A 24,464-nucleotide genomic window follows, 5' to 3' on the forward strand; every position below is an offset into this window, starting at 1 on the left:
ACATGAAATTTGAACTATATATAGCACGTCAGCTAATGTAATAAACACCAACTGCATAAAATATCCACTAATTTTATAATGAAGGCACTTTTATTTAAAGCAAAGCAGCATTAAACGTAGACACTGGGCTCGGTCCTTATTTGTGAGCATTCATTCTGTATGTGTAAAGGAATCAAGTCATCTTAGCCTGAGGAAAGCCTGAGGAAAATGAAAACGAGAAAACAATACACCTCACCCTGCCATCTGCAATCCAAGGTGGGTAACAGTGAAATCTTAAAATGCTGTTGCTGCAAACAGTTTCTTGTTTACTACAATTAATTTAGGATGTATAAACCCAATTATGACAGGTACAGCTAGAGGACTTACTAAATGGAATAGGTGTTTAGCTAAAGAACAAGGTAATATATTGGCAAAGTAACCAGCAAACCCTTATGTTCATAATTGCTTGTCAGCTTAGTGCAGTTTTTGGACACTGTTTATGTAAGTTTAAGCAAATATGTGACTGCAATACAACATTTATGCAAATATAATACAGGATTCTATTTAAATATTTCATTTTCTAACTACTGAAATTGTCCATTTTCAGCAGATTTTGTTCCATTCTTTGAAACTGGTCATTTGTTGTCTGGCACTGTAGAATTAGTGCTGATTCTTGTTCCTGTTAGAATTTTAAATATACAGCCTCAGTGAAATTTTAACACACAAAAGCCTTTAGGTAAAGGGATTTTTTCCCCCTTAATAAAAAACCCCCTCTTAGAACAGCTTTGTTATCTCACTTCCTTAGTAGCATCAAATTCCTCCTCATCATCCTCCTCTTCCTCATCCTCATCTTCCTCCTCCTCTTCATCTTTTCTTTGCATACTGCGGGAAATCTGCCAAAACAAAAATCCAACAGAAGTAAATCTAGTGTTTGTTCTGCTCAAAGAAAAAACAATTATATGTTGGCATTTCCAGTCTATTTATAGTTTTTTGTTTGGGGCAGAGCGTAAGTTGTTTGTCCCTTAACCCTTCATAACATGCAAGCCAATGGAAAGATACATGGCACAGAATAAAAATACTGTAATGATTTTTAAAAGCTAAAAAAATCCCCATAGTCATGACAACTATTATAGGATTGGGAAAACTATACTTTGATCCAATTAATGCTAAAAATCAACAAGATGCTTGTTCTTGGGTTGGCTGTTGAGACAGCAGGCTGAAGATGAGTATTAGGGCCTAATCTTGTCTTGAAGACATCAGTTCAAAACTATGCTGCTCTAGGTTTGGTTTTTTTGAGAATGAAGTAGACAAACTTTATTAAAAGTCTTCATTCACAGATGAACTTCTTTCCCTGCCCATCAGTGCTTGCCCTTCAGAATGACATTAGTCTCCTTTCTTTGGTTCATCAAACATTAAAAACAAGTGCCAGCTGCCAAGCTTTCATCTCATCTGGCAGACTCTGCAGTCTGTACTTTTTTCTAATGAGGGTTCAGTCTAATTCCTATTGAAGATAGATTCTTCACAGACGATGCAACATTTACAATTTAATGTAGGATATATGGCGTTCTTTTTCTTTCCCCATGAGAAAGGGAACATTAAAGATAGTTATCCAAGTCATCTCGAATGCTTTTGAAAAATGATTTCAGGTTCAGCAGTTCTCTAAGAGCATCTGCATCTCTAATTTTGGTTATATTTTCTGTGTTTTCTCACATACAGTGATATAATAAAACTTCTGTATTGAAGACAAAACTTGTCTTTTTTTTAAACAGCCCCTTATTTTAAAAGTCCTTAAATGCTCATTATTAAATTGACTTCTGAGATGTTATAATTCATACAGCCATGTATGTAACACAAGATTGTGTGTGCATAAAGCAAACTGCAATCATTGAACTAATGAAAGCAGAAAAATCTTTAGTCTTGTTAATGCTCACAAAGCACATACTTTAGCTTCAAGCAAACGCTCGCTTACAAATTTCTGAACATAATAGAAAACACACTTAATCATCGGATGAAGCTGGGTTAACTTGAGCTGAAATGCCTAAAACAGCAATCTCATTCTGTGAAAGGAAAAAAAAAGACAATGACACTGATTTGTAATTGGAGATCAAGGAATGCTGCAGATTGGCCTTGTTAAGGTAGTGTCATTTCAATTGGATAGACTAATTTTCCTGGTTTTTTTCTAGTTAAGAGTATCTGAAATTCTTAAATGGAACTTGCATCATATGTCTGAAGAAAAGCTCTCCCTTCCCCTTTCCTGAAATAAGAGGTGTTGGTTTTGGCTTTATGGCCTTTTTGTGTTCACTCTTCAAATACCTCTCACCATGATGTAAGTAATTAAATAGTACATTATATGTTATCACTGATGGTTGTAAGGAAATTAGGCAGTTTAAATCCACCGTATCGTGCCACAGAACTAGAACATACTAGTACCTGAAAATTTAATTTCTGATTACTTCATGCCAAAAAAATTTAAAATAATAATAAAAGAAATCTGATAGTTTGTTGCTCATAAATAATTTTATGTGAAGATTAATTCTATGAGTTTGCATGTAGGTGTGATGACTGTTCTTGTTTAAGCTGTTCAGCTCCATGTTTCACTGCAGGTGTTACTAGAGAAAGCATGGCAATCTTTTCTTCATGTCTTGGGCAGTGGGCAGTGTTGGAGCATTCAGATGCAGACATTTTCAATAACTTTTAGAATGATACTTTGCTGTCCTAGAGAGTCAGTGCAAAGCACTTTGTTATATTAAGCGCATGTAGATAAACCTTACGTAGTTAAGTTTGATTTAAATGATTTGAATGTTATTTTCTTCTGCTATAGTTCTAAAAATACAGCATATACCAATTTGAATCATTAAAAGAAAATGATAGGCTAAATTGCAAAGTAAAGTGCAAAATGAAGGAGGTAGCTCTTTGTGAACAATGTATCAAGCTCAAGGACTAGTTTAGATTTTTAATATAGAAATAATACAGAAAGTTAGTCCACAGAACCAGAAATAAATTCAAGGATGGTATGCCTTAAATCTTCTGAAAGACCTGAACTGTGTTACTGTCACAGTTTATTCCATCTCGTATGCAGTGACTTCCCCCACCGTCCCCCACCTACGGGTTAGTGCTGGCATGTATGTGTCTGTCCTCCCCCGCCCCACAACCCTCGGCTGAGTGATTCTGTGAACTGCTTACCATATTGTTTATGTTGCTTTGCACTGGAAATTGTAAAGTGCTGCCTTGTAGTTAGTAAGGGATAACTGTGTAGCAGGAAACTAGACTTGTGAAAAATTTGGGAGTGAAAGATCCCCAGAAAAGATAAAACAAGTCACCTGAAGGTTTTTCTGAATACGGCGCTTTTTTTCTCTCATGAGATGTTTGGTGGGTACCAGAGATTAGAGCCCTTAGTGCAATTCAAAACACACTATTTGCAGAATCAGAAAGGGCAACATGGGGAGTGTGTGGAATAGGCTGCCTGCCCCTTCTTGACTGCCCTGTAGTGACTACATTAGGAGGGTGTTCCACTCCTTTTTTTCTGCCATATGATCCTCTGCAGATACACTGCGCAGCCAAGTAAGATGATGTTATTTTGAAATGTATTGGAGTTTTCCTTTAGATCTCGATGACCTCCTGTTCTTTTCAGATATTCCAATGAGATGTTATGAGAACATTAACACCTGAAGTTATAACTAAGAGAGAGGTCTAGGTAAACTTGCAAGTTAGTCAGAATGGAGTTCCATGCCATCTCTGGGAATAATCACAGTGTACATACACTCACTTTCCTGTTGCTTTGGGTTTTTTCTCTCTCACATTTTTTGAAGTAGCTTGAACATGAAATTTGCTTGTTTGATAGAGACTGGTGGGTTACTCAGAGTTCAGGCTGTATTTCATGCACTGAATCACTGGGTTCTTTTATCTTTTCAGATGATTCAACTCACTTTCAACAGAATAGCTGAACTATAATAATTGATCCTTTCTGTACTGAGAAGGTGTAAAGTGTGTATGAAGTCAAAAAAACTTTTCCTTATTACAATATCAATGCATGATTCTATCCAAAGAAGAAAAATAAAACATGTACATTTTAAATGTGGCTATCTTTGTCTTAACTGAAACACTGGTAAGAATCATCATAGTTACAGGATTACAGCTGTAATAAAGAAAAAATAATTAACCCATTTTGCAGTATCTGCAAGTTTACTGATGCAAACAAGTGCCAAAGATTATTGCAAGGTAGGTGGTCCAAAAACAGTGGTACTGTTTCCATTTATTTCACTCATTTTTATCATCCTCTTTTTCCTCACTTGCTCTGAATTTTCACAGTATAAAAGGAAAGGTTTGTTGGTCATGGGTTTGCTCTGCTGCTACAAGATATCACTAATCTGAGTTAGGATCTGGCAGAGAAATCACACTCCAGAATCTGATACTGAGACTAAGAATACGCAAGTGTTATTTAAAGAATGTCACTTCCTTTTCAAATAAGCTCCTAAATGTTTTTCTCTGCAAGAAAAACATTTTGTTGATAGAAGAAACAGTATCGCTGGAAATGGCATTTTTCAAAAGTAAGCAACACAGCTTTAAAAGCTGATTTTTTTTCTCTCAAATGATAAAGCTGCATTAGTAAGAGCTTAATATGATATTTATACTCTTGGAATTTTCTTAACCTTTCTGGCTGTCCTGAACTGAGTGAAGATAGTGGATCCATGCGCATTAGCTAAAATACTATCCTAAGCAGAGCTTTAATACAGTGATTGTAACATGTAATTTTTCTTTCTTACCTGTACTGTCCTCAGTGAAGATTTTGAGGAGGCAGTTCTTTGCAGGGGGGACTTGGAATTTGCACGAACTATGTCTAGGCGAGACTGATAGTCCGATGGATAAAGTGAGCTCCGAAAAACCTGTTGAAATGGAGAAAGCTGTGACTCGGGTACCATGATACAGCTTGCAAGCTAAGAATCACCTAGACTGAAGCTAGCAGAAATGCAGCATTGGACAATGAAACCTGATCTAGGTCTGTTGTCTGTATTGATCACTTTTAGCTGAAACAACATCCTTTCTCAACCTGAGACACATAACAAACTTATGTGGTCAAAGTAAACATTCTTCAGAGACTTGAGGGCATTTACACTTGGAAAACTGCAATGCTTTCTCACCAGGATATGTAGTGGAGTTTCAGGCCAACCTAGAGGTATGAACCCCAGCAACTGCTTCAGGTTCTCCATTTCTCAGAAAGATGAGCTTTTAGCCCCTTCACAAGTAAATCCTTGCTGACAGTCACAGCTGCATCAAAAAAATTTTACTTGAAATGTTCAGGAGATGCACAGCTTGAGAAAAATTTGGGAAACCTCTCAGAATACAGAGAAGACTGTCAATCAATTCTTTTTGCAAGTTATTTCTAATAACCCATAAAGCTATTCATGCAAGACTTTAATAAAGTCAAGGAGATGGCAAATTACAGTCAGTATTTTTATGGAAAGTAAATAATTGTCCAATTAACAGGAAATTTAAAATGAGATTAGAAATTTGCTTGTGAAAGACAAAGTATTGACTTAAAGGATTTTTCTGAATTGGTGCCACATGACATTTTAATTGTGAAACTAGAATAGTACAAGATTGCCATGGCATAGTTTAAATGAAGTTAAATTACCAAGTAGTCTCAAATATGATTGCCACTGAAGAATCATGATTTTTTGTGTCTTGCACAAACTGAATACTTGGTCCTGAGCTATGTCATGGACAAAATAAAATTAGGACTGGCAAGATTTACAGAAAAAGACTGAAAATGATCCAACTTTCTTGACAAGCTGAACATATATATACAATGTCCATTTCAGTGATGCTCAGTTTAAAGGCCCAACATCCAGAAGAACTGCAAGAATAAATAAAGGACTGAAAAGCAAGTCTTGGGAAAGAGAGACTGTAACTCAATAGAAAAGAAAGGGTGACTGCCACAAGACAAAAAAAAACCCAGTAGCTTTTTAATGCAGTAATTAGTCTTTAGATCATCTGATCAGAGCTGTGTAAGATTTTCTCTATGCGTATCTTTACAGCAAGATTCACTGCAGAGGTGTTCTTTAAGAACTTTGAATAGCTGAGCTTGGAGTCGCAGGTAATTTCGAAAAAATCTCTCACCTGTGTTTTGTGAGAATGATTAGATGGCCACTGCAGTTGTTCTGTTTGTGTTCCCTGAGATTATAAACCTGCATGCTTTTGTTGGAGAAGTGCAAAAAAAGGCTTGATATACAAAAGAAGTTTGTTCTGGGAATCTGAAAAATGCTGCATTTTTCTGCCTGGGATATGTATAGCCCAAGTGTGAAAACTGTTTTTAGGTAGGAAGTATACTGAAAAGCAAATCTTCATCACACTTACCTCCAAATCTTCATTTTCATCAATATTTTGGATATTTTGGTAGGCAGCAGTATATATCTCTAAAGCTTTCCCATGGAACAACATTTCAATAGTTATAAATTCAGAAAAGATGTTCTAAAAGCAAATGAAAACAAAGATTTTTTTAATCCAGTAAAGTACATTTCCACTTCAAAAAATTACTGAGTTCTGTACTTGTTATTTCTATGATACATATAACTGCACAATGCGTAGTACTTTTAAGCAGTCAGACCTGAATTTCAGAAACTAAACATAAATGCTGGCTGGGCTGTGACTTATGCAGTTGTTATTATTTAATTATAAATTCTAAGTAAACGTTTGAAAAGTGAAGAGGAGACTCATTAGGAATAACATCATGGTGAAAAGACACTTAATAATCCCCAGTATGTATTTACAAGATGTAGTTGGTGGATTTTTGCTTTATTGAAGACAATAGTTTATAACAGGTTGGGGGTAAGTTATCTGTAAATTCTATACATATCTATAATTTACAAATAATTATATATTTTACATAATTAAGTATTCCTTATATATTTACCCCCCCCCAATTATGACATCTTCAGAAATCACAATCTTTTTCATAATACTTCACTATCAAGTACTGATTGGTTTGGTTGGGTTTTTCAACCATGTTTATTCTTTCCTGTTTAGTCTGTGTCTCCTCCCCTTTCCCCCTAAAAAAAATCACTAAAGCAATTTTATAATTAAATGAGATCACATAATGCAAATGTTTTTCAGTCACTGTAGTCTTTGGGACTTATACCACTTAATGTTTGACATTAAGAGAGAAATTAAAGCTTTCACTGTTTGCAGTCACTGAACATTTTGTGCTTTTTGCATCAGTAAAACTTTTAACTGCACTAATGTACACATACTTCAGCATGGATAAATATATTATTCACTTATCACTATTTCTGTTAATTCTGCTGATATTAATCCACATATCATTCCACGAAAAAATGCAGCTATCAGTGAAGTAGAATACAGTAGCTCTTGAAAGGTGCAGACACTAAACAACTGGATACAGAAAAATTTTGAATTCAACAAACTGTAAGAATAATAAACTGATTTTTTAATTTCAGATCTTCTCGTATTTGGATTATGGATGTTCCTGTGTAACCTGCCTTAGGTGACCCTGTCTTAGCAGGGGGGTTGGACTAGATGATCTCCAGAGGTCCCTTCCAACCCTAACCATTCTATGATTTTGAAATATTCATGAATACAAGACTTGCATTTAAGTGAATATTAAATGTTGCTAATCTTGCCCAAGACTTAACTATAGTCATTTTACTGTGCAAGATAAAATTGATGTCACATACTGAAATGTGAGCACACATACTTTGATGTCCTTTATCTTCTGTTTCTCGAAATTATCAATAGTTTCCTCTAATTGCCGAGTTGTTCGAGTAGCATCCAGTGTCGCTCTCTGCAGTTCACTTTCAGCCTGGTAAAGTAACACCAAGGTGAAATTAGTCTTGTATTTGATACAAAGCTATTTGCTCCAATTGCCATGAAAACATTGAAGTCTGGGTTTTCAAAACACTACATATCTGTGTTACACTATTTGTAAATCTGTAGTTTAATAAACATATAAAGCTATCTCCTACACTGTTGTGACTTGGATGTGAAACATGGAAAATGACCAGCTGCAGCCAGTCAGGAAAGTCCCTCTGCCCTGATCCATTTTCCATAATAATTATCTGATAATTTAACTGAGCCAGCCCTGACACCCCATTGACAACACAGGGACTGGGTCTGGGTACTTAACCAGCACAAGGGTTTACTCTTCAGAAAAGTTCTTGTTTGTTTTGGTTATTTTTTTTTTAAGCTTGCTCAAAGGAGAAGGCAGGACTGAAATGCCAGTGCAGTGGATGAGCAGAAAAGATCACCCTTGTTTTCAAGTGCAGATCAACCTGCTGGTTCTTAAAGAATCTCTTGCAGTGTCCTGCCCTGAACCTCATCTTACTAAGTTTTTATATATTATTTAAAAAGACAATTAGAGCAGCAGCCAAAACGAATGCATTTATCCTGTCAATATCTCAATAGGCAGGCTAGAGTTGTTATAATTTCTAGATCCAAAAGCATTTCAGGTATTTCATATTTTCAGTATTTTTGTACTATTAAAATATTCTATAGAAAACATCTTCAACAGGGCACTGGGATGGGGACACATCAACCAATCCCTAACACATAAATACACAGTTTTTCTTATTTTGTTACTGCAAAAACCATGTAGGTAGTTATTTTGATTACATATAATTATGAACTTTATAAAAATGCACACTACCATTTAAATAAAGATCTTGAAACTATTCTGGTTGTGTCAAGTCTGAAAACTGTATATTACTACAAAATAATGATGTAAGAGCTTGCACTTGAAGACAACAAAATTTGGGTCTAAATTTATGTAGGCTCAGTAAGTATCATCACAAATCCATTTTGTGCTGAGATTTGAAAATAGTATATGGATCAAGTATTGTATTCTATGATCAAGTTGTAGGATTCTTCCCATTTCTAAAAAACTGCAACTTAAGACAGGAAATTTTTTTTAAATAGACACCACAGGCCCAGTTCCTGTGATCTAGTTTTTGGAAACCTAAGGCATAAGGCATGCTCTGTTCACTTCTTTGATTACAATCTCATAACCTTGTATTACAGGATTATCAAATGGAAACAATCTTTCAAAAACAGCTTTAAGTCACAGACACAATTCTGCCATTACTGGGCAAAAAAAATTGGTATCAATGTTTATCAGTACATAAGGTCACCTGTTCACCTCTCTTTCTTGATTTTGCCCAAAACACAGGAGGGAAACCGAGTAAAAAAAGACATTTTGTGAATTCTCTATTAGTTCAAACAGTTACTCCCTGTAAGTGAAGGCAGCATAAGTTGCATAAGCGGCCATTACACATACAAATACAGTACGTTATTTCCATGATAATAAAATACATCTTCTCAACACATCTTAAATAGACTGGCCAGATTTTGTGCACAGATGCTTTGGGAAGGAATTCTCTCTGTTGTAGAGTGAAATGTCTAAAGTCACAGAGCCTCCACAGTTTGCACAACAGCAGTTTGATATTTTCTCTTCTAAACACTCACCTGTGTCTGGAAATACTAGTGAAGGAAAAAAGGGCAATGTAACAATGAATATTCATTAAAGTATGCATTTTCACTTCTGCTTTTAATATGCTGTGAACTATTTAACTTAGTTATTTCAAAACTTCTGTATACTGAGTGCTACTATTATGTTATCTGAAGCTTCTGGCTCAAAGACATTACAGTTTGTTACGGCTTTGCTAGAATTCAAGTATCCAGACCAAAACAGGACAGCTGTTCGACTTGGACTGAGGATTTGGTTATTTATTAAAAAAAACCCACAAAACAAAAAATTAGACAACTTAGGTAGACTATTTCAGGGCAAAAAAAAATTGATATAAAAAAAAGTATTTTTATATTTTTAAAAATCTGGTAATGTTTTCTTTTCAAAGCTGTACTACTCCCCACCCCGCCCCCATTCTGTAAGATGAGAGTGAGTGCAGATCCTTTGCTATCTGGGGCCAAAGTTGTTTGCTGCTGCAACATCACAGTTGCTCGACCATAAGAGAAGCATTGCAGGAGCCCAACTACTGTGCTCTAGCATGGTGAAGCCTCTCTGAGACCTGAAAGCAGGACCTGCACACATCCTCAAAAGCAAAAGAACATATTCCTGCTCCTAATACCTTTTCATACATTTTGTGTCAATCACTTTAAAATGCAACTATGCAGAGTTTGGTGCCTTTGGCCATATGCAAAACCCGACTGTACTGAGATTTTGTAACTCTTCAGGCAAAGCTTTAACTACAGAAAACACAGGTGTTACAAGAAGCTAAGCCACAGAAGTGTGTTTGTGAGAAGCTTAGCAAAGAGACAAGAAGAAATTAACTAGGTGCCAGCGACACTCCCATGAAAAAACTACTGCTCAAGAGGGAGGAAAATGGGACCAGTGTCCCTCTGGGGAGAAAGCTTACTGTTCCAGTTTACTCCCTTAATTCCAACAGAAAAGAACTCTGCATCACAGCTCAAGTTCTAACTCTATAGCTGACATGCATCTGTCTTTATTATAGAAGGCATTCAAATTAGTCATCACTTGATCTAACTGATCTGATTAATATTAGATGTGAATTCTTTGGCAGAGGCGGCAAAAATAAAACGTAATTCTCCTGTGTGGCATTTGACCATCACAATCATTTTCGCTTTCTATACTCCCACGCTCCAGTCACTAGAAACATCCTAATTTCTGAAATAAAGTTGATAAAATCCAACTAAGGATAGGACTGCTTAACTCCTGACTCCAGCACTAGAGTGTCATAAAAAGTAAACAGCATATCATCATGAACTTAAAATGCTTTAACATAATATGTAGGCATAAAGGGACTGAAGTAGCATTGCCTTGATCCCCTTTATTTTGGCCTTTTCTGTATTCTGATTGCTTCAGAATTTGAGACTTCAATGAGATTTTAATGGAAATTCTGTATACTGGGGAAGGTGAGTGGTGTTTGGAAAGGAAAAGTCTAGTTGAGTATTCTACTAACAGAATAACAACTTTTCCTTTCACACTTCATCATGTAGCTGGAGGAAACTCATACCCCATCTAGGTACAAGGAAGCACAACTACCAAAATGACAGGAAGAAAAACAATAAAACAAGAAATCTACAGAAATAAAAAAGAAGTTGTCTGATTACACTTATTTTCAAAAACTTCCAAATTCCTAGTAAACTATGCCTACCTCTCCTGCATAAACATATCAAATAATTAATAGTTTCTGTTCAATTCAAAAAGAAGTAACAAAGCAGCTATTGTAAGCTGTAACTCATCATAAAGTTTAAGAGGAGCTTCGACATTGGAGATAATCCCTCTAAGAAGACTTATTGCTACTACTACTTTCTTACTATTTTCTAAACACAATAGTTTAATTCCCTAGAAATTTTAAAAATATTTCTCATCGTGACTAGAAAAAGAGGATACAATAATGTGTAGATCTGATGGATTCCGCTGACGTGTCTTTTCCAGCTGAGATAATTGCTTGGCTTCTCGGTTCTTTGCTGTTAAAGTTGCTTTAAGATCATCCTGGAAATAAAAATGTTTTAGACATGTTTGACATAAAACTAGGATAATACAAAATATACTTCCCTTCATACATGCATTGCCTAGAAAACAGACAAAACTTCTGCTTTAAACAAAACCAGATTTTACAAATCTTATCTTGTTAATTGATCCTCTGAAAGAGAAGTCAGTGGGGACCAAGGGAGTTTAGCACCTTGCAAGCTCCCTATAGCACGCACTATAATTTAAAATGTGGGGAAGAAAAATATATTCACAGCTTTTCATGACAAGTATAGCAGATGGTCAAAAGCTGAGATCACCAAAGCAGTAAGAAGGCAGGCCCATTCCTGACTTAGAATAAAGGTGGCATTCAGAAATAAAAAGTGGCATCAAATATATCAGTAAGAAAAATAACAAAGCAGGAAGCAGCCAGTACCAGTCAGAAGTTATGAAGAAAACGTAACTGCTGTCACCGGTCCAGAGGACAGCAGAGCTGGTAAAGGGTCTGGAACACAAGTTTGATGAGTAGAGGCTGAGGGAGTTGGAGGTGTTCAGGTTGGAAAAAAGGAGGCTCATGGGGGACCTTATCGCTCCCTACAGCTCCCTGAAAGGAGGTTGTAGCCAGGTGGGGGTTGGTATCCTCTCCCAGGCAACAAGTGACAGGATAAGAGGACACAGTCTTAAGCTGCACCAGGAGAGGTTTAGATTAAATATTAGGAAAATGTTTTTAACTGAAGGGGTGGTCAGTCATTGGAATAGGCTATACCCAGGGAAATGGTACAATCACCATTCCTGGAAGTGTTCAAAAAGATGTGGACATGGTTCAGTGGTGAACATGGTGGTGCTGGGCTAACGGCTGGATGATCTTAGAGGTCTTTTTCAACCTTAACGACTCTATAATTCTACGCTACACAGATTTCAAGGTACCATATAAAATCTATGGCTGAAAGGGTTGAACTGCATATTTTTATATATGCAGTTAGTAAGGTGTTCAAAACCACTGGAAACAAGACACAACCTAGTAACGATGTAGCTGGAGAAGATGAAACTTACTATAGAAAAGGCAGAAACTGCTGATAAATATTTTTGCTCCTCATTTCCAAAGGATGTACTTCTACAGAGACCTCTGACAATTTAAGCATGTTTACCTACCAGTCTCGAATTTTTGTTCATGCTATAAAACTGTGTTTTGCAGAGTGTTTAGCATTCATGGGATCTAAGATTATCAGTCAGATATTTATGACTTCCCTGATCCTGGTATCAGAAATGACATACACTTTGATGGCTTCAATTTAAAGGAGCAGTAGTTTAGAACAAGCAGAAATATAGCCAAAAGTCTTAAAAAAATCTGAGCCAGAAGTTAGGTATGCATTTCAAACAATTTTTTTTTCTAAAAATACCAGTTCCCATTTATCCACTACTTCAGAATGGAGGGAATTAGGGCTATTAGAAACTATCGTATTAGGAAGTAGTCTATGTTCCTTCCTTGGATTTCAGAATTTTAATATGCTTGTATGTCTCCTTTACCCAGAAGGATATGCAACCAAAGATGTGTCTTTCAGCAAGTTTTGTGACCCTGTGACCAGATCACTTGTCAGTGACAAGCACAAGCGCACCAAGTTTCACAGTGCTGTGTTCCTTCAATAATGAGTCTGTACATGAGGTCAGGGTCAAAAAACACAGTTTCTTCTTTGTTTCTGTCTTTACTGTCTGTCTGTATGTCCTTGTGTATGACTCATTTTGCTTCCCCTTTGGGGGGACAAAGCTGGTTTCTGATAATAAAAACTCTTGTATCTTTACCCCATCAAAACTAATTTTACTGCTGTTCTTTCAGAAGGGAATTTACACCACCTTTAAGGTCATCCAAAACATTGCTGGAAAGGGCTTTCCCTTTATCAAAACCATGAAGCTGCAAGAAAAGCAATAATAGAATTTTTTTAATTGTTTTATTGTTTTGAGTTTTAAACTTTAAAGGTAGAGAAAGAGAAAAATTATTTTTTTTTTATAGAACAAAACAGATTTGTACCTAACTGTCACAGCTGCATGTTTAGTGTTGTTTAATGACTAAAGCCTGTTAACAGCACTGAATTCCAGGCCCATCTAAAACAGTCAATCACATTTAAAGCTGAGGCTGAAAGGGTTCTGACTTTCATATACTTCAGGATGCAAAGTTCTAGAGTTGTTATAAAATTCAGTATTTTCTTCCTAGCATGTAGTGACTTTGGAAATACTAATAATAGAGTTCCCTCCTCTACCTCTGTTTTCTGTAGCCTCAGCCACCATGAAACACACTTCTCTACTAGCCAATACCTGATAAAGAGTTAGCACTACTGTGGCCACACTGGTGAAGCTATACACAAGTTTTGGACATATAAAAGTAGGGCACAGTTACATGCACATTTTGTCTAATATACTGAAAAACTGAAAAGGGTGCAGAAAAAAACCCTGTAAAAATATTAAAAAGCTGGGGAAAATGTGATTACGGTGAAGGAATCAAGGTGTACATTATTAACTAACAGAAAAAAAATGAAAGATTGGTTTTACTAGCATCTAAATACCTTTATTCAGAAAAAAACCCAGAGCATTACAGAGCTCTTTCATCTCAGTGGAACATATAACAAGAATCAGAGATTAGGAGAAGTCTTTCATTTAAAACAATACACCACAAACTCACCACTTACTACCACAAACAGTCCTACATGCCCCTTCAGTGTCTTCAGACCAAGCTTTGACATATTTTTGGAAAATATGCTTTAATTACACTCGAGGAGAAATGGAATGGAATAGGCAATGAGTCAAAGGGCAGATAGAGAGAACAGAAAATTATTCATAGTCCCTCTGGCTTTTAACTATGAATTCAAGTCACACGTAAGAACTCTGGTCACCCATCTAATTTCAAGCCATAGAGAAGTACAGCTACAGTCTGTCCACCAGACAATGAGCTGGCAGAGCCTCATCACTGTACTGTTACCTGCTTCAGTCACTGAAGTTATTAAAGCAAACCAATCCTTTCTTCTGCACGTGGATCACCTTGGTTTTATGATGTCCTGTTTTATATGAAGAAAAGGAGCCAGGAACAGAGTTGCCAAAAAGCAGAAAAGTGAAGATTGATATAGAGAACAGTGAAACAGAAAGAAATCCTAAAATCCTACATTTAAGCTGCATTACAGAACAAGAACATTATATTAACATCCACTGACAAGCTATTTGGCATCATAAACTGGAACAAGTGAATGAAACAATTTTATTGCATTAGCAGTTAAAGGACAACACTACTCTGATTATCTGGGCCTCTTTAAAGCATTTAGTAGCATAGGATGCTGATGTCTTATGCCACAGAAATAGCAACAGTCCTTTTTAGATAAAGCACAGAAATACTCTTGTGTGCATCCTGGAACAGTTCCAATAAGTGAGCAGCAGTGAGAACATTCCCTTTATTCAAAGTGCTATAATGACATGTTCTAACAGGTTTTACTCAGCTAAGGTAGTTACAGGTAAAGCAGTCCTACACCTTGTGCGAAATTTGAGTCACAAAACTTTCTTTTTCACTAAAGATGTCCCAGTGTTTAGAGACGATAAGTGAAGACCAGACAGCTGAAATTTTAACCACAGCTTATGGTTAATGTGCAATGGGGAAAAAAATAACCATTTAATGGCCTACGTCTTTAGCAAAACCTTAGTTCAAAGGTGTGTTGATAAAATAGTTAATCCCACCTAGAGTTTAAGAATGCTCTTGTACTCCTCACTGTAGCTGAAATAAATATTATGCAATGCTTTCTGGCATTCTGAAAGGCAAAGACAACAGGAAATGCCATTCACTGTTGCAAGGGATGACTTGGCTTCAGTTGCTTCTGTCCTCAGCATTACTGGCTATCAGTGGCAATGCACCTCAAGAGACCGTTCCTTCAATGCTCTGCAAAACCCAGGCACTGCTGTAGTGCACTGTGTCTCCTCAGCAACCATACTGCCACAAACACATGAAGCTTGTCTTCCACCCTCATCATTTATATCCCATGGAACACTCAGATCTAGATCTCACGAACTGGGTTTTATAATGACTATTAGAATACCAGATTCTAGGCTCTATACTCTACAACTCTGCTAAGGACCACCACATGTAATCCCGCTCAAGTGCAGGATGCATTTCCTTCACAATTGTTTCTCCAACCTCCAAGTGAGGTAGCTGGGGAGTAAGTTCCAAACACTGTACTCGGTTCTTCACCATATGGAAAAGATACAGAACAAGAACATATGAAAAATGCTAGTTTGAGATGCAATGCCACAACATGCTCAAATTAACCATAATGAACACACTGTAAGACTTTGGTATGTAAAATATCATCAAAGAATAATAATTTAATACTTTGATTTATATAGACTATGATACAGATATACATCAATTACAGATTTGAGTTTACAGGATTAAGGTATTCTATGTGTAATACACAAGTATTATGAAGATCTACTTTTGTCCTATAAACTAGTATCTGCTTATTGAAAGTTACTTGCTCAAGCTTATCCCTCCTGGAGAAAAGAAACTTACAGATATTTTAAGGGAACATTTCAAATCCCTATAAACACTGTTTCTAAAATATAGTGAATGAAGAGACCTCAGATTTTTGTGTATCTTTAGGTAATCATGATGACTTAATAGGACAGAGAGGGATTTAGGCCACTACCTGTGTATCAGCTTCAAATGTGTCTTCTAAATTACGAACTTTAATGTAGAATGGAATTCTGAGTCAGAAAAGTTGCTAAAGGCAGCATATTGATGACTAAGAGGCAAAAGTATTACATATAATTCACCTTTTGGAAATCTGAATAATAGAAGTAATAATCATAATCATAATAATAAAAAATCCCAACAATAATAAATGACATTATTTACACTATCCAAGAAGTTTTACACTATCCACAATGCCTATTTTTAGCATTTGTTTGTGCTCAAAGAGCCTGAATATCCTTGTCTTCACACCAAAGCTTTTTTCTCCAACATATATATATCTTCAATTTAGATGTATTACTACATAATTAAGTTAGACTGATTATTGCAATATGAAATATCAGCACCACTCCCCCCGAAAGCAGAAGTTTTCAACTGAGCAGCCAGAACACTGAAATGTGCCTTGTGAGAAAACAGATGTTTAACCTACCCTTTTAAGTTTCACTATGGTCCCGTAACATTTCAGAGGTTCAACAACCTTGGCTTCAAGCCTGTCGACCTACAAAAGAAATCACAAGGCCACTAGAATCATCCATATCTATGATGTGCAGAAACAGGAAACAATTGTGACTCATCTTATTAGGAATTAGTCCATATATGCTGAAAAAATAGTGGGATAGTTTTAAAAATATTGTAAAAACTACAGTCAAGTATATTAGCCAATAAACAATTTGTATTTTGAGGAGATCAAGCTGATTTCTAGTGGAATTACTTTTTCCTTAATTGGAAACCCATCAGGATAAACGAAACACTGAGATTCTAACAACTGAGTACTAAATGCATCAAACTCTGCATCTTGGAGATCTGTAACTTTCTATCTAAAAATCAATGTATTTGCTCTACACTTACTGATAGATTACGGATTAAGCCATCTTTGCTATCAAATATATTGTACAAAATGCAACACTTCTTAAAAATAATGGAAACAGCATCGTCCAATAACAGGGTGTGTAAAAGGCAGAAATGTTCTCACAAATGAGTGCATCTAAATTTTTGTTTCAGGTCTCCTACTTAGAAAAACAGTTACATATGGTCAGACAGACAATAGGATAAGACCTGCTTGTCAAACCTTATAACACTGTCCAAGCAGCCCCAGCATAAGCTGCCAATGATTTAGGGGCCAGATGGGCCAGATCAGGACAAGGTGCATACCTCTATTAGAAATGTAAAGTTCCCTCTAAACTGGGCTAAAATTTATGCCAGCTGAGCAAACATATTTCCTTTATATACTCTACCAGTGCACTGTCAATCAATTTCACTTGAACTGCCAATAAAATAGAAAGGATTAGGGCAGTAAAGCTCCGAATGAAGTGCATGTTACTTTGGTCTCTTTTTTGAATTATAGTGGGTCTTAGCTGTTCAAAACTACAAATGGGAATTTTCTACACTCTACTGAACGTATAGATACATACTCCAAAAGCTAGTTTGAGTCCATGTGAATGAATTTATTTTGTCCTAAATTGCAGTATATGGAATCCTGCATCATACCTTACAGTTTGACTGGCCCTGCAGATAGATGTGTAAGTGGCATAAACACCTTTCTTTACACTCTCACTCATCTAGCAGACATGTGACTACACAGTCACACATTGTCCAAATCAAGTTTGTACTTTGAATGTTAAACTACAAACTTTAAGAAATCTACAGTGGTCCCTGACAGCATCTCAGTGGGGCTATCAGTGCCCAGTGAAGGATTCCAGTTAGTATTCTCTTCCATACTATTTCAGGTAAGACTCAACAAAAGGAAAATGACTGATTTTACCTCAGCTGCTGCCAGACAACTCAAGTCACACAAATAAAAAGAACACTTTATTAACCATAAATCGCAATCCAAACTCTAAGACCATTAAAAAACTTGTTCCGTCTCAAATACTTTAAGTGTTCATAGGGATAGTTTTGCTGACTTCAACAGGACTAATTGCATTCATTAGTTTTCATTAGTTGTTAGGGGAGTAAATAATGAATACTTTAGCAGCCTACTCTGATCAGATGTTAATATATTTAGAAGTGTTTTCTCCTATGTTTTTCTTGTCATTGCAGAGTATATATTTCCCTTTTTAATCACAGAGGAGTAACTGAAAAGTTCAGATGGCAAATACAACATGTACAGCTTTAATTTTGTACCTCTGCCTGGCGATAATCCTGAAGTCTGGAAAATGCATCTGCAAAGTTTTTCAGTCCAACTTTTAAGTTTGGTGTCTCTGTGGCTGCATATGCATATATTTCATTTACTAGAAGATCTGCTTTGTCTCGTAGTCTGGCAGTTTTACGTACATATCCAGCAAATATTTGGCATAATTCACCAAAATGTTTTTCCACATTTGAAACAGCATCTTGTATTTGTCTAGTCTGATTGTCCCTGGATACAAAGAAAAATAAGTTAAAAATAAGAAGGGCACAAATCAGTGCAAACCAGAAATTTATTTTTAAAAAGAGAATATTGTAACAGTCTGATGTACTATGTGTTTATTTATGAATGGGTAACAAACAAACAAACAAACAAAAAAAAGCAGAATTTACACTTAGAGATCCAAGAGAGGAAACTGCAAATCACAAAAATATGCTTGGAAGTTTTCTTACTGTATTTAAGCAAAAGCTCACTATTACTATTGGTATTAATTACTGACAGAGTGGTAACACCTGAAGTCTCAGTCAAGACCTTCCCAAGACCACTGCTTCCTGCACAAGTCTGCAATCTAAACTGGCAAGTCAATGGCTGGAGAAATTAGGCAGCAGAGGACAAACTGTAAAGGTATTAAATGGTTTTTAAATCATGAAAACCAATCTGCTCCTGGTCAGCACCACAAAGGATAAATACTGCTGACAATTAAAGAAGAAAAGTGGATGGACACAAATACAGAGGTGAACAGTCTGTACCACTGAAAGAACGTTCATTACACTAATAAATTATTTTCTTTTAAATTACATAAGTCTAATTAATTTGATCCAAATGCCTGTATGTTTCATTATTAATGTCCTAGATGAGTCATTCAAATAATTCATGTATTTCACTTTGTATTTTGCTTTCATATTTCTACACCATTTGATGGTTGTGTGAATTCATGCCAGTTGTTGACAGACTGAATCAGCTACAAGGCAATTTAGCTATAAGTTATCTTTCCATATACTGGGACCTAAGAAGTCTCCATAGTCAAAGATGAGACTATTCATGTGAAGTGCTTGAATTCTCAGCAAGAGAATTCACTTACACCACTATCTTGGCAAGGGGCAGAAACAAAAACTTCCTTCATATCCTTAAGCTACCTCAATATTGCTGACCAATATTTAAATATTGACTTCCTATCAGGACACAGGAAGATCAGAATAATCGGAAGAAATTTAGTATTTTGAGAATGAACAGTAATGCAGTCAATTCAAGCGAGGAACATTTTTATTTCAGGAAAAGTATTTCAGGCCAAAGTTACACTACGGGCAAAAACCCAGTTGCATTGCTTCATGGCAAGCACTCTAGAGGGCTGTTAGAAAGAGATTTCATTAAAGGAAAAAAAAATCCTAGTAAGTTGTTTAGTCCTCCAGAACATGCTGGAGCACAGAACCATTTGAATAGGGAAGTTTTCATCCAGTGAGTGGGAAAGTAAGAATTTCATTAAGTCCTAAAGAAGTTGGTTTTCAAAATTAATACTACGTGATAAAATCTTCAGTTAAAGGTACATCCTATTTTCTTGGAAGGTCTTCATGTCAGAAAGTTCCCCTCCCGGGGGAAAGCCTTAAGCACATTTCCTCACCCCCTTTACAATTCAGATCTCACAATACTCCCATGCAACTCGTATTTAATTTGGAGACACGAAACACTGCAGTTCCTTATATGGGGTGTGAAAATTTTTATCCCCCCGTCATTTTGCACGATCGCTTAGAGTTGGCCACAAAATTATCCGCGACAGGCCCAAATATCGACACATCATTACTTCATCCTTGCAGAGCACACCAAGCCTAGAAAAGTTTTGCGGCCTTTCCCGGAGGGAGGCAGAGGCGGCCCCACCGCGCGGGGCGGGCCGATGCGCTAACGGGGACTGGGCCCGCATCGGCCTCCGACCGCCGCGCCGGGCCCCGGAGCCCTGCCCGCGGCCGGGCCGCCTTCCCCGCAGCACCCCGGGCTCCCCCGGGCCTCCCGCCCCGTACCTGGCGTCCAGCCCGCGGCCCAGCAGCATCATGATGGCGGTGGCGGCGGCGGCCCGTCGGGAAGCAGGGAGGGAGGGAAGGAGGCGGCGCTCGGCGTGCGCTCGGTTTCCATGGACACCGCCCGCCGCCTGCGGGACGGGCTGCGGCAGATCCGCCCCCGGGAGGCGCCGAGGGGGAACTCACGGCATCGCAGGAGCCGTTAGGTTGGAAAAGATCTCTGAGATCGTGGAGCCCAACCTGTGACCGAACGCTACCATGTCAGCTAGACCATGGCTCTGAGTGCCACGTCCAGTCTTTCCTTAAACATCTACAGAGACGGCAACTCCACCACTTCCCTGGGCAGCCCATTCCAATGCCTAATCACCCTTTCTGTGAGACATTCCTCCTAATGTCCAACCTAAACATCCCCTGACACGGCTCAAGACCATTTCCTCTCGTCCTGTCACTCGTTGCCTGGGAGAAGAGACCGACCCCCACCTGGCTCGTTGTACAGAACACCAAGGCTGACCGAGTTCAAGGAGAGTTTGGATGATACTCTCAGGCACACGGTGTGACTCTTGGAGATGATCCTGTGCAGGGCTAAGGTTTGGACTCGATGATCCACGGGGTTCCCAACTGAGGACGTTCTGTGATTCTGTGATTCCTGGGGCAAACCACTAGTGACTGGAGCTGTCCAGGTGCTCCAGGTGACCCTCAGGGTGTGCAAAGCCTCACACTCGAGCCTGGCCCAAGGGCAGGGACTAAGTCTGTGCCAGGACAAGTGCAGCATCAAGGCCTGGACTGGTGCAGGAGCAGAAAGCCAGAAGGCTCAAGCCTGTCTCATAAAATAAAATAAAATAAAATAAAATAAAATAAAATCAAATCTAGCCTTGGCAAGCGACAAGCAGTACCAGGGGATGTGGCCCAAAGGTCTTCCACCTGAGGGAGAGCTGCCAAGTTTGGGCAGCCATGGGAAAAATCCCATGGAGCACCAGGAAAGGTCTTAAAAAAAAATTTTTTTTTCAAAACCTTAAAGAAAACATCCCTCTCTGTAGAAGCAATGTATTGGGAATGTGACTTTGTGACTGTGTGGGCATGAGCCTATGTTAAAGTTCCTGCAGGTGCTGTGAGACTAATGCAGAAAAGGCTCTAAAAGAGGGAAGGAGAGAATTGTGCTGTGTCCAACACAAATCGACCTGAAATTGCAGCAGTCCATGAAAGCTAAGGACTTGGCCAACTGTTAGCATGCTGTCATGGAGGTATAAGACAACAACTTCACTCAGATAACAAAGTCGAGCTTTAATTTGCAACTAAGTACAATGGCCAAAACTAGTGAACAAGGTGAGTAATGATGATGTTCCCATGGCATCTAACAGGTTACAGTTTCAGTGTACCCGTCAGGCTTATTTTACTACACAAAATGCGTGCGCGCACACACACACACACACACACTCTCTCATGCACATGAAGCCTCTCACTCAAAAGCTACCCAAAAGATCCAAGGGTTGAAGGCTCACTCAGGTTTATCTAGTGGGAAAATAGTCACTCACCCAAAAGGCACTCAGCCCTTGTAAGTCTTCTTGGACTGTCATCCCAGCCCCAAGGGGAGGGCTTCTCCTCACAGATCCACTGTTCCAAGGAAAATCACATTCAGGTGATGTCCAGCAGGGCCCCCACCCAGATAACCTAGTCAGGTTGGGGCCCCAGGTCATACCTGGTCATGGGCCAGAAACATTTCTGGGCCAAGGCCCCCACTGGCTGAGGACTCTGTTGACCAAGACATTCTGTTCTCATTCCCATCACAGAGGGGTCTGCAAAAATGAGGGCACAAAAGGCTGGTCATCTCCACATGTCAACTGTTGGGGAAGGTAGGTGCTACCACCACACATGCATGAGAAAATCTGATAGGCTTGCCTGACCATGTGAATAGAAACTGATTTAGTTAAGGTTTGGTTTTAAACTTTTTATCATATTTTTCTTCTGAAAGTAGATTGTTTAGATTACTTAAACCAAAGCTTTAACTCACATAAAGCAAACTGTTCTTCAAATAATAATGACCTATTTAGTTTGCACCAACTTAAGCTAAAACAAAAGGTCACCATTTTTCCTTAGACAAGTTTGTGAAATCAGTGGTAAAACTCACCCCAAAGGTATGCAGCCCTTATGGACTTTGCAGACTAATACATGTAATTCCAGAATGTCTTTCAGAGGATGCAAGGGTGAGACATCAAGCCAACTAAAGGTCTTAATTTCTCTCAACTGCAGGCTTGAACTGAGAGATTACAATGTTTATTGTTAAATCAACCATTTATTAATAATCTAATAAATCAGTTAAATGACCTAGCAAATAATGATGTAAATATTGTTAATGTGCAATCCTGTAATTCCCCACACTGTAACAAAATCTGAGTTTATCACTCTTAGGTCTTACTCATTACACACAACTACCACTGAATTACAACTCTACCACTTGTCTCTCTACCACATCACATTGCTAGTTATCAGGGTGCAGTACAATATGTCTCTGGATGGATTTTTTAGGTGAGATTTTTTTTCCCTCCAGAAATATTTCTGATATTCCCCTTCAGTTATGTAATTCCTACTGTGGGCATATTGTTTACCCTTCACACTTTCTGAGACATACCATTCAGTTTTAGTCTTTACTTCATTCCAGTTAAATCTAAGCACTTTATCCTTTATGCAAACAGTTGACATACCAGAGAAAGGCTTATCCTGCTAAATGTTGTGGGTTTTTTTAGTTTTTCCCACTGTTTTTGTACTCACATAGCATCCTGCTCTTAAGTGTTTAATTACAAATCATTGCCCTTGACGTGTTCTTTGGACAATCTTCTGGTCTCCTGAGGTGGTCTTGTCTCTTCACAGGGACCTGTATTCCAGCAAGACCTCTCACTCACAAATTTTAAGAGCTCTGAAAGTCGAAAATATCTATTCTTCTACTTGGACCATCTTTAGACTTGGTGACCTGGCAAAGCAAGTTCCAGAATACCCAGAAATTCTTAACAAACAGTGGAATGTTGTTGTATGAGGTGCTATACAAACTTTGTAAGAAGTACAGGGTTATTTGCTTAAAATTATGGTCCAATGAGAAACAGAGACTGGCACTTAATGAGAAGCTAAAAAACTGAAAATAAGGAAAAGTTATTTGTGATTAAAATCAAATAAGTAGTTGTTATTGGAACAAGACAAAAAAGAGGAATCACAGCTCATACTCAGTTACTGAAAACTAAATCTGCTTCAGTCCTGAAGCACAGTACTTGGCATAGACATTAAAATTCTTATTTTGTATATGCTGATATCACACATGGTTTGACTTAATAATTCTTCATATGATGCTGTAGATAGTCCCGGAATATGTGGCCCACCAGCTCCAGCTGCACATAGAAAGTTGAAAATAATGTCATGAGGGCCTGTTGAAATATTGAGTCATCAGAAAGTGTACAAGAGCACAAGCTGCATAAATCATGGAGTGGAAAAATATTTTTGTACTGTGATTTAGAAATAATTATGGAGAATTTTGTTGAAAGTAATGCCAAATTTCCTGCTCATTACCTCTAAGTAAGTTTCCAGAATAACATACTAAAGATGATGACATCTTATAACAAATTCTGAAAATAAGAAAGCTCTGAAATATCCAATTGACAGTGTTTTCCAATATTCATCCAGAGGATAAGCAACAAAGTCCTGCTGATTTAAATGAACACATATAAATTCTCTGTACTGGTATATTGAAAAACAGTATGTAACTCCAGAAGTTTTCAGCAGTGGTGAAGAATTGCCTGTCAATACTAAATAGAAAAAATACAGAATACACGAGTCTGTGGAAACCTCAAGAGCACTAATTGGAATAGAATTTCTCCTGTAATATTTAGGGAATGCCTGAGTCATTGGTAAGGTAAAGCCGTTTTTCTGGGTTGGAATTTCACATTTCATCAATGAGTGTGTCCTAGATATATGTAAAATATCAACAGAATGTTCAGTCAGCTTTTGTTTGAGTTAACTGATGTTAATTTATATGGTATAGTAGTTACAAAGTGATCCATACAGGTCCAGAGGTTAAACTGCAGTGCACAGATGATGTGATAAGGTCTCTGTATGTAGCTGATATAGGAGCCCCTGGTGGTCTAGTGGTAAAGGCGTCGCGCTATCACCGCGGAGACCCGGGTT

At 37.7% G+C, this 24,464-nt stretch overlaps 1 protein-coding gene across 1 annotated transcript; it reads right to left on the reverse strand.

Moving 5' to 3' along the window:
• Nucleotides 1–68: 68 nt before the first annotated feature.
• Nucleotides 69–20,380, reverse strand: CIBAR1 (CBY1 interacting BAR domain containing 1). The gene is made up of 9 exons (XM_050329825.1): nucleotides 20,301–20,380; nucleotides 18,285–18,519; nucleotides 16,591–16,659; nucleotides 11,360–11,461; nucleotides 9,454–9,459; nucleotides 7,691–7,795; nucleotides 6,334–6,447; nucleotides 4,743–4,862; nucleotides 69–872 (listed from the first exon to the last, which is right to left on the reverse strand). Exons 1-9 carry the CDS (start codon nucleotides 20,330–20,332, stop codon nucleotides 768–770), a joined length of 888 nt encoding a protein of 295 aa, XP_050185782.1. The 5' UTR covers nucleotides 20,333–20,380; the 3' UTR covers nucleotides 69–767.
• Between the last annotated feature and the right edge of the window lie 4,084 nt (nucleotides 20,381–24,464).

The sequence above is a fragment of the Myiozetetes cayanensis genome, unplaced genomic scaffold (genome assembly GCF_022539395.1).
Source record: "Myiozetetes cayanensis isolate MyiCay16 unplaced genomic scaffold, myiCay2020 scf1, whole genome shotgun sequence".
NCBI lineage: Eukaryota > Metazoa > Chordata > Aves > Passeriformes > Tyrannidae > Myiozetetes > Myiozetetes cayanensis.

Bases quoted from the DNA above. Each gene is read 5' to 3' on its own strand.
- CIBAR1 (XM_050329825.1), bottom strand. From the start codon at position 20,332: ATGATGCTGCTGGGCCGCGGGCTGGACGCCAG. The intron at 16,660-18,284 runs GTACAAAATTAA...TTTCTTTTGTAG, and splicing joins AGGATTATCGCCAGGCAGAG to GTCGACAGGCTTGAAGCCAA. The intron at 6,448-7,690 runs GTATGTGTGCTC...ATTTGCTTTTAG, and splicing joins AGAAGATAAAGGACATCAAA to AACATCTTTTCTGAATTTAT.